This window comes from Athene noctua, chromosome 7 (genome assembly GCF_965140245.1).
Source record: "Athene noctua chromosome 7, bAthNoc1.hap1.1, whole genome shotgun sequence".
Taxonomy (NCBI): Eukaryota; Metazoa; Chordata; class Aves; order Strigiformes; family Strigidae; genus Athene; species Athene noctua.
This window is the reverse complement of record NC_134043.1, coordinates 10748716-10761402: the sequence shown is the minus strand read 5'-3', so window position 1 is coordinate 10761402 and position 12687 is coordinate 10748716. Positions and strand designations below refer to the sequence as shown.

The following is a 12687-nucleotide window of genomic DNA, read 5'->3' as shown; positions in this document are numbered from 1 at the left end:
TCATGGTCTCTCCTGGAGTGATACGAAATCCCTCTGACTCCAGGTTTTGTAGATTTTTATATCTGCACTGCAGGGTGAAGAAGTGGTGGGGGAGTAGGATAAGTACATCATGCTCTGGTTTCTGGCCACAGTGTTGAACAGTAGCTTGGGTTCAACCTGTTCCTGCTCACTTAGGAGCAGATGAGCTGGACTATGGTGTCTTTTGCCCTGGGCATGCAGATCTAACCCCTGGTGTCCTGACCTTAATCCTGACACAACTGTTATTTTCTGGATGTCCATTCTCCAAAAAGGAGATTTATGTAGAGTTTAAGTACAGCCAAAGGGTCACCCATTTTGTGACTTTCCCTTCAGTGGCAGTTTTGCCTGATGAAAAAAATCACAAGTCTCAGCATTTAGCCTTAAAAATGGAGAGGAACACACCCCATTAGCAAGGAAAGTGAGAAAAAAGCAGTGTACGTACCACATAGTGATGAATCAAGGCAAGAACACAGCTTGTAAATCCTTTATTTCCTAACAGTGGAAATGCTTCATTTACATGTTGCCACACAAACAAAGACAAAGGAAACCCGTGCAGGCTCAGCACTCTCTGTGGGAGCCTTGGGAAAGCCATGTAAGCCCAAGCGCTGGCACTCAGCATGCTGTTAGTGGTGGGGCTCCCTACCAGAACAGAAAGCTTTTGTCTCTTCTTGTGCAGATGAGCCACTGTCTGCTTCCACCAGCTCTGAAATAGTTGTTATTCATCAGGTTTCACCACTGGTTTGTGGCAGGTGCTCCTTGCCTCCTCTAAACCAGAGCCAAGACTGATAAGTGTCTCTCTTAATTTTTCTGCGGTCAAAGGCATCAGAGTGGGTAGTGGAAAACTCTTTGGATTTTCCAGACTTCTTTCCTGAGGCCTGAGACCCCATAACAAACATTTGCTCTGGTGCAAAATGGTGATGAGCGTTGTTGCAGACTGCGCTGTTGCACCCTGCACGCTGCTGGATCTTCTCACTCACACTGGCCCTGAATGCCCTGTCACCTCCTGCTCTTACCAGCACTGCTTGTTTTTTCCACATATATCTGGATTTCTAAGCACTAAAACCAAGTTTCAAAGCTGTGTAGACAGATGCAATTATGACTCACATTAAGGCAGAGATGTCGGGTCAATTACATGTTTTTCATTTGGTTTCATTTTGGTTTGCAAACCAAATGTCTACAAGCATATTGTTGTGGTGTGCCCAGCTACATGTACACAGACTGCTTGTCACCTGCTGAATCCCTGTGCTGGCGGAAAAGGAAAGACTTAGGCCTTAAGAAAGAGAAGCCTTTCAGCTGTTATCTCAGACATATGTAAGACTTTCAGTTAAGGTAGAAGCCTTTGGTTTGAAGTCCTTATTTTTGCTCTGGAAGTTTAATTAGCTGATACTTTCCCATTATTACTTTTAGTTGTCATCCCTTTGCTTTACTAGAGCATCTAATTTCTAAAGGTATGGAACACTTAGTTTTATACACCCGATAAGGCTTATTGCTGCCAGGGACAGGTTAGGAAACACTGACAGAGAAGGAAGTGGATTGGCCAAGGTCAAAACGAAGGTCTCTGCTAAATCATGATAGTACAGCACCTAGATCCCAGGCACTTATTTTAGCACTTTAACCTGTGATCAGCATCCTTTTTGGAGAACATTTATATTTGCATGCCAGAGAGATCACGTGATGATTTCTGAGCATCCTCTGTCTTGGGTGTATGCACTTCACTGGGGGTTTTAGGCTCAGATTCCCAACTGTACTGTGGTGAAGATGGACTAGCCAGCTCAATTGCCGTAACTGCCCATTTCTGCACACTGATCCTGTTCTCTCTTACTGCACTAAGCTAAAGGGGACCATCTCTCCTCCCCTGTGGACTTAGAGGGTCACACACGTGTGAGCTACTGGAGATGAGCTGATGTCAGGTAACTGAAAAAGCTGTAAACTGGCTCATGTGCCTCAGCTCTGTCTGTTTTGTGACAGTGGAGATGTTTCAGGTTACCTGTGGGTCTTGCAACCGTTATCAATTTATTGAAAATTCAACTTTCTCTGTCAATATTTTCGTGACCTGGTAAAGAGACTGAAGAAAGTGGGTTCGCGTCATGAAGAAGAGCTCCAAAGAGAGCAGAGGCAAGCAGTGGCTCCCAGGGCAGCCTCGGTGTCCCATCAACTACACTCCACCCCAGCGTCCTCGCTGTGGAAACAGTCATTCACACCCCAGTTGCTCTTCGGACAGTCAAAAATTGAATGTTCATTCCCTCTGCATTTTACATCATCAAGCCAAATTTGTCCAGTGCCTTTGGAAGATGAATTAAACAAACAAAGAAAGAAAAAACTGTTGGACAAAAGAAAGAGGAATATGCTTTTTTTTTTTTCCTAAGATACCCTTATGGATAGCAGATGTGCATTGGGTTGGAAATCAAGCCTTTAGGCATGGTTCAAGCAGCACTTGACATGCAGATCCCTCATCCCAAGGGAAATGAGCTGGGCCTTTGCAGCGATCCTTTTTGCTCTCCCACCACTTGTGTAGAGGATCTTGCTGTGGTGCTTTCTGGGTGTGTGTAACATCCCATGCCAGGCCTGGGGAGGTGGAAGGCTATTGTGGACTCACCTGCTGTGGCTGTGAAGGTGGAGACTGCATGGCTGTATCCCAGCATTCGGCAGACCACAGTGGCATCTTGGTTGTCCCAGTTATCATCACATATTGTTCCCCAAGACCCTTGATGGAAGACTTCCACACGTCCCCTTCTGCCCCCTCCCGCTATTCGTACAAGATGATTGACATTGCCTGACAGTTCAGAGGACAAGAAAATAACTCTACTGGTCATATAGGCATGAGAAAAAAAACACACTGAAAGATAGAAGCAGTGACCACCCAAACAGGACAAATGTTCCCATCTCCACAGCTGTAACCAGGTGGAACCAGAAGTTACAGGTAGCTCAAATCTGAACAATTCAGTGCCCTCTCCTGGGTCAGGAGATACCAGGCTGCAGCTCTGAGCATGGACGCCTCAGTTCTGGTAGCCATGCTGTGGGTTAACCAGTGTTGGTCCTGGTCTCAGATAGCTTCAGTGCCACAAAGCAAGTGAGAGAAGAAGTAATAAAAGTCCAGTACCTTCTCCCTTTTCACCTTTGCTCCCTTTCATTCCTGGTGAACCTGTTCCAAATTAAAAAAAAAAAAAAAAAAGCACGCAAATATTTTACAGCTCTTTGGAGGAAAATCCAGTTATTAACTTTTTTGAACAATTGGATGTGTCAGAGATATGAGGGCTCTGTCCCCCTGTGGAAGGGACCCCCTGAGGTGGCTAAGGGTATGTAAAAGAAATACGGCAAGAAAAGTAGGATAACATACAGTAAAGTCTTCCTCATGTGTGACCCAAGAAAGGGGCTGCTTACAAAATCCTACCCACTCACTTGTGGGAAACATATCTTATTCCCACTACTACCAGTAAAATAACATCTCTGATAGCCTTTGGGCTCTCCAGAAACAGGCATAGTGTCTTCCAAAGTACTTGCAGGAAAATCTACATCATGGGGTTTGCTCTTCAAGTGCAAGCCACTCCCAAAAGTCCTCCACATTTCCGTGTAGCATCCTGGTCTTGAGAGCAAGGGTGTTTGAAAAAACCAAATGAGGTCTTCCCCCAGAATCTACTTCCACAAAGCACACATTGCTGTCTCCTTCTGGGGACTAGGAAATGAAACCCACCCAGAGGGCAGTCCCTAACCTGGGATCACCCCAGTTACACTTTTCCCCTCCTTCAGAGACAAAGCTCCAGAAGAGGAGTGCATGGAGGAGCGCAACATGGGCTCTAATTTATTTTATTTCTGAGGACTCTCATACTGTTCTGTGTGAATAATTAAAAGAAAAATAATCTGGAGCACTGGCTGGTTCCCATGGCCTGCCATAACTATTGGTTTGGGTTTTTTTTTACTACAGGTCTTAGGGTTTTTGGAAGCATTCTATGATTGGAAGGGAGGGGGGTAAGGATGGGGAGTTATATTATGTCCTACAATTAATGACATGTAGTTAAACAGCTCTGGTATTTCTGATTCTCTGTTCCTGACCACCACATTTATGTGGGATTTATCCCAGTGGTGTGGCATGCTGCAAGTTGTCTCTACAATGCAGAGGAACATGGATTGTTGCAGTTTTCTGTGAGATCGGGATGTGAGAAAATCTAATGCATCTGTTTACTTGCATGTCCTTTAGCACACCTCCCAAGGTGTAAATGTGTCACTGCACATTCATCTTCTGGGAAGACTGATCTGTCTGTTTCGTTCCTCTGAACGAGCTCTGTAAACATGCCCCAGGGCAGCTTGTGCCAGTCTGTGATGTACAGTCCCAAACCCAAATGCACCATCAGCTCCACAGACCCCACAGTAAACAGCCTTACCAGATAATCCACGGTCTCCCTTGGCTCCTTTTACTCCCGGTTCTCCTTTTGGACCTTGGCTGCCATAATCACCCTTGCTTCCTTTTTGACCAGTTAGGCCTGGGATGCCTGGGTGGAAAGCAAAAAAGTCATTGCATTTATCTCTTCCCAAGGAAAGAATGTGATGAGCATTTCACATTGATGCAGAGAAGTGGAATGTTGCATCATCAGAATAAGTCATGCTGTCAAACAAGGGTTTACCTGGCATGCCATATTCTCCCTTTGTTCCCTTTTGCCCTGGAACACCTAAGATCATCAAAACAAGCAAATAAAAATTTATAAGACAGAGATTTGTACATTTATAAAAGCTTATGTAAACTAATATTTATAATGGATTTCAACTCACCTGGTTCAGCTGTCTACACTATAGTCACCCATTTCTGAAGTGGGTGTTTTATTTTCCATTATACTCAGTACAGACAATAAAGAAAATACAGGCAGCAGAGAATTGACTTCTGAAGCAGATCAACTTCTGGTCATTTATTTCGTACCCTGAACTCCACTGATGGGATAGAGACTCTTCCTCCAGGTGGGTGTTCACTGACCACATAGAGAGTCTAGACATGTAAATTTAGGTGCATCAGACACGTGCAAGCACATAATGTTGGGCCAGGTAACTCTCATCCCTATCATCCAGTTATCAATGAATGCAGAAATGTGCAGCGCTTGGACCTTTGTCACCTCCTGATGGAGATGAGAGGTTGTGTGCACTATATGAATTCAGAGCTAAAAATGTTGATTCCAGAGAAATAAATACACCAGAATAGGCTTGTAGTGAAGAATGTCCCTTATCATTTGGATGCCTGGACAGAGAGGTGGACTTTTTCAGAAGGAAGATCCAAGGAAAGGCCTAGGTTATGTGCTCCAAGCTCGCTTCTGAAGATACCCCTTCCTGCAATGCTACAGAGGAGGCCAGGACAGATGCTTGCTAGCAAATGCCCTTCCCCATCAGATTTACAGCCAGTAAAATTTGTCTTTAGCTTCAGGGTGGGGAGTTTGTTTGATTCATCTTAAACTTCTACTTTGTGTGTGTGTTTTCTATTTATATAAAAATGCAGGCATCTCCTCCTCATGTATGTTACAGATGGTTGAAACCACCCCTCCTGTGAGTAACTACCCCCTTGCAGTATGGCAGAGGCCCAGGTCCACCATGACATTCTAGGATGTGTTGGGCCTCCAAGAACAGGACTCAGCAGATCTCCTCCTTGCTGTTGCAGATCCCTTTCCAGTGTCTGCATGATGTGTGTTGTTGACCCCAAACCTGGTTTATTCTCCTTTACCTGTTATCCCTCTGTCTCCTTTTTCACCTCTGAGTCCTGCAATGCCTGGTATTCCTAAAATTAAAAACAAATCAATAAGGGTCAAGCCATCAGTCAGAGCAAGGGCAGAGTAGGACGTCAGTAACTTACAGGTTTGAGTCATGTCGTACCTGGACTACCACTTGGCCCACTGTCCCCCTTCTCCCCTTTCTGACCAGGTCTGCCTTCAGCGCCAGGAATTCCCACAAGTCCAGGTTGTCCTATTACACCTTAAGGTTGAAAATAAGCAGCACACATGAAATGCCACACAGCATATGAAAGGAAAAAAATAAAGATAACTAAATCACCAGCTCCTGTACTATGCAGGTTGAGTTGACCCTATGAAGGCAAAACAAGAGCTGGGTTTCTCTGAATTGCACCCCTCCCCTGGCAGTGCTAATCTTAGCGGCTCAGTGAGTGATGGTCTGGAGTGAAAGGCCATATGGGCCCAGGTCCTTGCAGACTGTCAGCCTTGAGAAGCACTAGTGCTTTCCTAAAAGTAGCCAATTTCTGCCCTTGTGTGTGCACACATGTCAGGAAGGAGGACATGGGTCTCCTCGGTACAGGACCCTTCTTTCCTGCTCATTCTCCTGCACAGTGAGTGGGGTCCAGATGAGACAGCCGAGGCTGCGGGATGTGTTTGCACAATGTTGGCATGGCTTCTTCATCTGATCATCATCTTCTCTTACCCATGCTTGTAACTAACCTGGCTGCAATTTTCCTTGTCATGAATGACCATCTAAAAGAAATCGGTCTCATATCTCTAGAAGAAACTGCACATTCTGTACGGCTTACCTGCTTCTCCTTTCTGCCCAGGATGTCCAGGTTCCCCCTTGTTACCTGTAACAATATCCTAGCATCAGTGCTAACGAGGCTTAGCCAAACGCTTCAGCTAGGGCAGCCCTCCACCATGGCACACATGTGTTGACAGTGGGTTGTGCTGTGTCCTCTGCACTTACCATTTAAACCTGGCAGTCCTGGGACTCCCTGCTCTCCCTGAGGACCCATGGGTCCACGGGGCCCGGGGTCTCCCTTCCTGCCCGTTTCGCCTTTCTGTCCTTGGAGACCTATCAAACAGCACAGCACACATGTATAAATTCAAAAGCACATTCATTGTCTCTGCAGCCAGTGGAGTACCCCTGTCTAGCTGCACCAGTAGCAGAATTTGGCCTTACACCTGCATTTACCATTTCATAAAGTTGTAGGGACACAGGGCTGGATGGCACTTCAGAAGTCTGAGCCACCTCCATCTCTGGCAGACTGGCCCGATGTTTGTCTGACCTGCTGTTAAAGGTTTGCAGTGGTGCTATGACACCTCCCCAGCCTATTCCCTAAATTGTCCCTACCACTAGAGTGGTTTTGTCTCTAGTTAAATATCCCTTATTGCAGTCCAAACCTTTCCCTTCTCCTAGCCACAGTGGAGATGGAGAACAGCATATTCAACTCCGGTGCTTCCAGGGACTTGCCAAATCTGCCCTTAGCCATCTCTTCTCTGAACAGGTGATCAGCATGCTCCAGAAGAGCTCAATTACTTGAAAGTACCTCATTTAAAAACTGACATCTCCTTCATCTTTCTGCTCCAGAATTATCCCAAAGTGCTCATCTTTTGGTATTTATCCTACTTTCACTTTTCCCTTCTGGAGCAACTTGTGCTAATGAGCACACTGGAGCATGTAGGATCTGATGGAAGATCTGAGGAAGCTCTAATCAACCTGTCCAACTGTCCTCCCTGGTCTGCACCACACATCTGCTTTCTTTTGCTATTTTGCTTTCCTCTCCGGATGCAGCCCATATGAGACCATGACTATCCTGGAGATGCCCACTAATGCATGCTACATGGGAGAAACAGTGTATAACTCTTCTACTTAAGGTGTATAGAAGTCAAGCTTATATAAAATACAAAGCTCTCAGAACTAGGTTTTACTAAAGTGAGGACTAACATCCACATGCTTGTGCATATAAATTATATCGTATTATTTTATACCATGAAAATCCTACTGCAAACATCGCTGCTTTAATGTGGGATGGGCTGGTAATTGAATACCTGTGGCTTTCATTAGATGGTTACTCTATAAAGAGATTTCCATGGTTCAGAGTCAACATTTTGCATGTCCCCTTTTCCCATCCCTCCTTTGTGAGCTTTGCTGGAGCATGACATGAAATGAAATCCCTTCATATCAGGTCAAGTGTTCTGTTCATCCAGCTCTTTCATTGACCAGCAAGCCATGCTCGGGGCTGCCTGGATTTCTATGAAATATCTGACTTATGAAGACTTCTTCTGGTGTTTTAAGGAGAAAGAGTTTAAACAGGAATAGATGTGACAACCTTAAAAATGTTGAGATAGTGAAGAAGTCTTACCTGTAAGCCCTATCTCTCCTTTTTCTCCTCTCACTCCTGGTTCACCGCTTAGACCCGCAGGACCAGGATCTCCTTTGCTCCCCTTCGCACCCTGCAGTCCATGTAAGCCTGCAAGGACAACACCACCTTTGCACTGGGTGCCGTGGCTAGTGAATGCCAACAGCAGGCCATGCGGTTCAGCTGTGGGTATGAGCCAAACTCCACACTTCGTGTACTTGAGACTGGTGCTGGTGGCAGTGGGGAACTGGCCCATTGTGACTGGTTCACATTGACTTTTAAAATTAGATTTTTTCCATCTAAGTTTTGCTTTTGTTCACATTAGTTTTACATAGGCTTATTCAACTCCAATGACATTCCTACTGACTTACACCTTGACTGAGGACAAGATTGCCTATAAAACCATCCATAAACTCACTTTATGTTCATCCACAGAAGTAATTCAGGTGTCAGAAAAGCCTTACCTTGGAATCCTCGGTCTCCCTTTGTCCCCGGTGGTCCCTGTATCCCTGAGATGTAAAATACATATATCAGCTGACACACATCATCTATTTGCAGTAATGGCTAAGAAGAGATTAATTTTTTAATCATCTTTTGTGCATGTGCCTTCGGTCACCACTGAGGCCAATCTTCAGCTGTCAGGGACCAGCACAAGCGCTTGAGTAAAGTCCATGGATCTCAGCTGAGTGTGTGGCTGGGCTGGGGCCAGCTGTCCTCCAGCCAAGCCCAGCTCATGGGGACCTTCGGGAAGATCTTTCCTGAAAATGCACTGAACAATTGGGCTCTGATGTATAATAACGGTGCTTGGCGGGAGGTGCTCTTTCAATGTTATAAGTGCAGCCAGGAAGATATGAAAACATGATTTTTAAAAATGTGTTAATTTTTTTTTCTTCAGAAAAGCTCATCAGTGTAGCCAAGAACTAGGGATGGATGAGATACAGACCTGATCTAACAAGGGTTGCATTTTAGATCATTATTATAGGATCATAGAAACTCTGGTTTCTCTGGACGTTGTGTAGTCCAACCTCGGCTCAAAGTGGAGCCAACATTAAATCAGGACTTGCTGCATCCTCACAGTCTGGAGACATTTATCTCCTTCAGTGGGTGTAGTTCTACCCAAAACCCCAGGTGCCCAGGGAAGCAGATTGTGCATAGTTGTGGAGTGGAGCACTTGCACCCAGCTCATTCCTGAGTCTGTTCAGTTGTTTCCCCAGGGACAGGGTGAGCAAGGTCCCAAATCTGTCACTGTTTGTAACACACAGTGTTCAGCTGGGGGCCTACAGAGCAGGGATTGGGAAGGTGTCCTTGAGTTGTCCCGGAATGAGCTGGACAGCAGTACTTGCTGTGTCTGGGGCAGAAAGCCCAGCTCTCCGCTGGTCATGGGAGGCACACAAACCCCCTCAGAGGTCCTCTCTTGTCACGCATGGAGATTTGGGGAGGTTATTGCAGGTAATAACCAAGTACAGTTTCTCCATCACCCCTGAGCTTTTCTGGTAGGGTAGCAGTGAGGAGGCAGAGCCAAAATGCTCCTCCGTGGTGGTCACTGACCTCTGTGGGAGCACTCGGGTAAGCTGAGGCTCCCAGAGGATCAGTCAGAAGGTGCACCAGGTCTCCTCATGGCCAAGGCACTGCCTGTCTACACATTGGGTAGAATCTGGGTCTAGAGACTGAAATCCCAAATACTCACTTCAGGTCTCTTAGGGAAAAAAAGAGGAAGAGGAAAAGTTCCTTACAGCTCATTTACCTGGTGGACCAGGATCTCCTTTGCGTCCAGGAGGCCCTGAAATAAATATTTAATAGATATTTTTCAGTAGTCAGAACTCAGTGGGGAACATACCAGTGTGGGGTTGATAGGCTTGAGGTCTGTGCTAAAGACAGCACCCTTTCAGAAGGCACCCAGAGCCCAAGTCTACAAGTTATGTGAGGGAAGAGCAGCCTGGAGCCAAATGTGCAGCTGCAGTGTGATCTGGGAGGGCTGCACAAGGCTGTGCTCCAGCTTCTCCAGGTGTGTCCAGCTCCCTGGACCAACTGACTGGTGCATCACTAACTGACAGAAAGTCCAAATCTTGCCCTAGTTATTTGTTCATCTTAACTAGGATTTTGGCCCAGCTTTGCCAGATGTGCAGGGGAACCAGCTCTTCTCACTGTACAGCCAGCATGGAGAAATGGAGCCATACCTGGAACCAGGGTGAAGTTTTTCATCATCATCATCAGGTTTGCATTGCTGCTTTTAATTATGGTGATTTCCTCTTCTAAGCTTCTCCTCCAGTTTTCTTCATGTCCCATATGCTTCTCTGCGGACTTTCTCTCTAAAAGCAGTTTGTCATCAAAGGAGCTTTCCAGAATATCTTCTATATAGGATGCATTTTGTTCCTGAAGTTTCAATATCTCTCTCTGCATCTTAAACACTGAGGAAACAAAATGTCCATGCAATGAATATTCCCTGCCTTATCCAGGTGGGAAATGCCTATTTGGCAGAGCAGCTCCTTGGCACCTGTGGCGGACACCTGGGGTTAAGCACCACCAGTGTTTGACCTGGGGAGGTGGTTTTCATGTGCCCGGTCTTTGCTGCAGCCAGGAGTGCAGCCGGGAGTGCTTTTGCAAATGCAAGGCACATATACAGGGAGGGGGAATGATTTCCTGAAGCAGCTGCTTTGACTTGCAGTGTACAGAGAAGCATCTGTGCTTCCTCGGAGGTTTCCTATCTGCATGCTCATCCCCACTTGCCCGTGCCACCCGAGAGCACCCAGCGAAGCTGCCTTTTGATGTCAAGCCCGCAGTAAGGCTGCAGCGTTACCTTTGTACACCAGCAGCCCCTGGCAGGCCGTCAGCAGCAGCAGGTAGATGCCGAGGGCCGTCCGAGAACAGCACATGGATGGCTTTCTTCGGCTTTGAGGCTCTAAAAATCAACAGTGGTAGGGTAGACTTCTTCTCACATCTCTCCTGCTACAAACTCTGCTCACTTCCAGGCATTTCAGGCTTGGCCACAATAAATTAGCAGTGCCTTGCAGCGACGGGGAGCAGCAAGGTCCCTCTGTGAGACTGCCAGGTCCTGCAGGCAAGGCAGGCTGCCTTCTCACCCAGGCTTTGCACTGCAATTCCCTTGGCCACCTTTTCCTTAACCAATTTAACCAGCTCACTTCCATCAAGACTTAATCCAGCTATAACAGTATGAATGTGGTAGTTTCCCCCTTTCTGCATCAATAAACTCCCTGTTTCCGTCGCTTTTAGTTGTCCCAGGCTGTCATTCAAAGAGGGTTGCTCAAAGCACATGCCCTCTCCATCCAGAGTGCCGCATACATGTGATTCCAACAGTGATACATGTATGCATCGAAACAAATGAAAAATCAATAACAGACTGAACTGCAGAACAAATAAAACAAGTCTTAACAATTAAAACAAATCGTCACCAGCAAGTGTAAAAGAAATAAGTTGCTTTGTTGAATTTTGGCCTTTAGGGAGAAAAAAGTATCTCAGAAACATTAATAACTACTTCAGACATTCAGTAAGTTACCCTTAATTGAGTTTTTTTCAAAGCAATGTAATCAGAAGTTTAAAGTCTAAGTTTTAAAAGAGTACAATGACTTAATTAGCTTTACAATAGAATGGTTTAGTCAGCAGTGAAGTATTTATATTCAGCTAAAAATTCATAAACTTACATTTTTTCTTGGATCTGGTGATTTCAGTATCTTAACTATTAAGATATGAAAGTTTTACTTAGTGAAATTCGGCATTTTCTAAAACAGACGAACTATATTTTTTCTAATGCTTTTGGCTAGAAAGGACATTTTCACATATTCTCTTTTTAAATGGTAGTTAATTTACTAGCAAAATCACTGTAAAAAGCATTTAATATGCAGTACAAATACAATATTCCATTTTTATGTCCTGCTTTCCTCATAGACTAGATAAAATCCATATCAATCCATTTAATAAAAAGAAACCTTACCACTTATCTGAAAGGTTGTGGTAACAGCTGAGCCAAACCCAGTCTTGTCTGAAATACTGTAAGTGTTCATATTACTCGAATTTCCATCTCCCTCGTATCTGTCTTTAACTTTCATGACAAATTTCTTGTGGCCAAGCTAAAGCCTTGTTAGATTATGAACAGTAAGGAACTGAAGGGACTTCCTATCTGCCTTCTGATTAGATATGCTTTCTGATATGCTTTTCCTATCTGCGCAGTTTTTATAGACTTGCGAGAACTCTGATGTGGTAATTTGAACAGTTCCTCAAAAAATCCCACAGCTAAGATGTTCAGTTGCTCTTGTATGATCACTTGGGGACATGGTGTCCATGAAACCTCGGGCCGGATCCTGCAAAAGGTTCAACCCTGAGTTATTCAATACTTCATTTTAGCTGGCTTGGGCATGAAGTGGACATTTTGCTCCTAACACAAGTAAACCTCCTCATGTAACCAAGAAGATCCCATGTCCAGTGTTAACCTCCATGGGAGGGGAGGTGGAGCACTGCATGGTAGTGAAAACCACATCAACTTGCACCAAGATGATAACTCAGTGATGGTGCATGACTGAAGTGCAAGGAGGGAAAGAGTCAGGAGGAATTGTAAAGACAAGTGAATCATGGTGGGATGGGGG

The 12687-nt window shown here is 45.2% G+C and overlaps 1 protein-coding gene across 1 annotated transcript; it reads right to left on the bottom strand.

Annotated features, from left to right (window-relative positions):
• Positions 1–2169: 2169 nt before the first annotated feature.
• MARCO (macrophage receptor with collagenous structure) lies at positions 2170–12153 on the bottom strand. Its single transcript, XM_074911188.1, has 15 exons — positions 12039–12153; positions 10887–10988; positions 10267–10497; positions 9834–9869; positions 8554–8598; positions 8093–8200; positions 6694–6801; positions 6530–6574; positions 5866–5964; positions 5717–5770; positions 4638–4682; positions 4398–4505; positions 3119–3160; positions 2615–2791; positions 2170–2300 (listed from the first exon to the last, which is right to left on the bottom strand). The coding sequence occupies exons 1-15, from the start codon at positions 12151–12153 to the stop codon at positions 2170–2172; spliced, it is 1446 nt and encodes a 481-aa protein (XP_074767289.1).
• Positions 12154–12687: the final 534 nt, after the last annotated feature.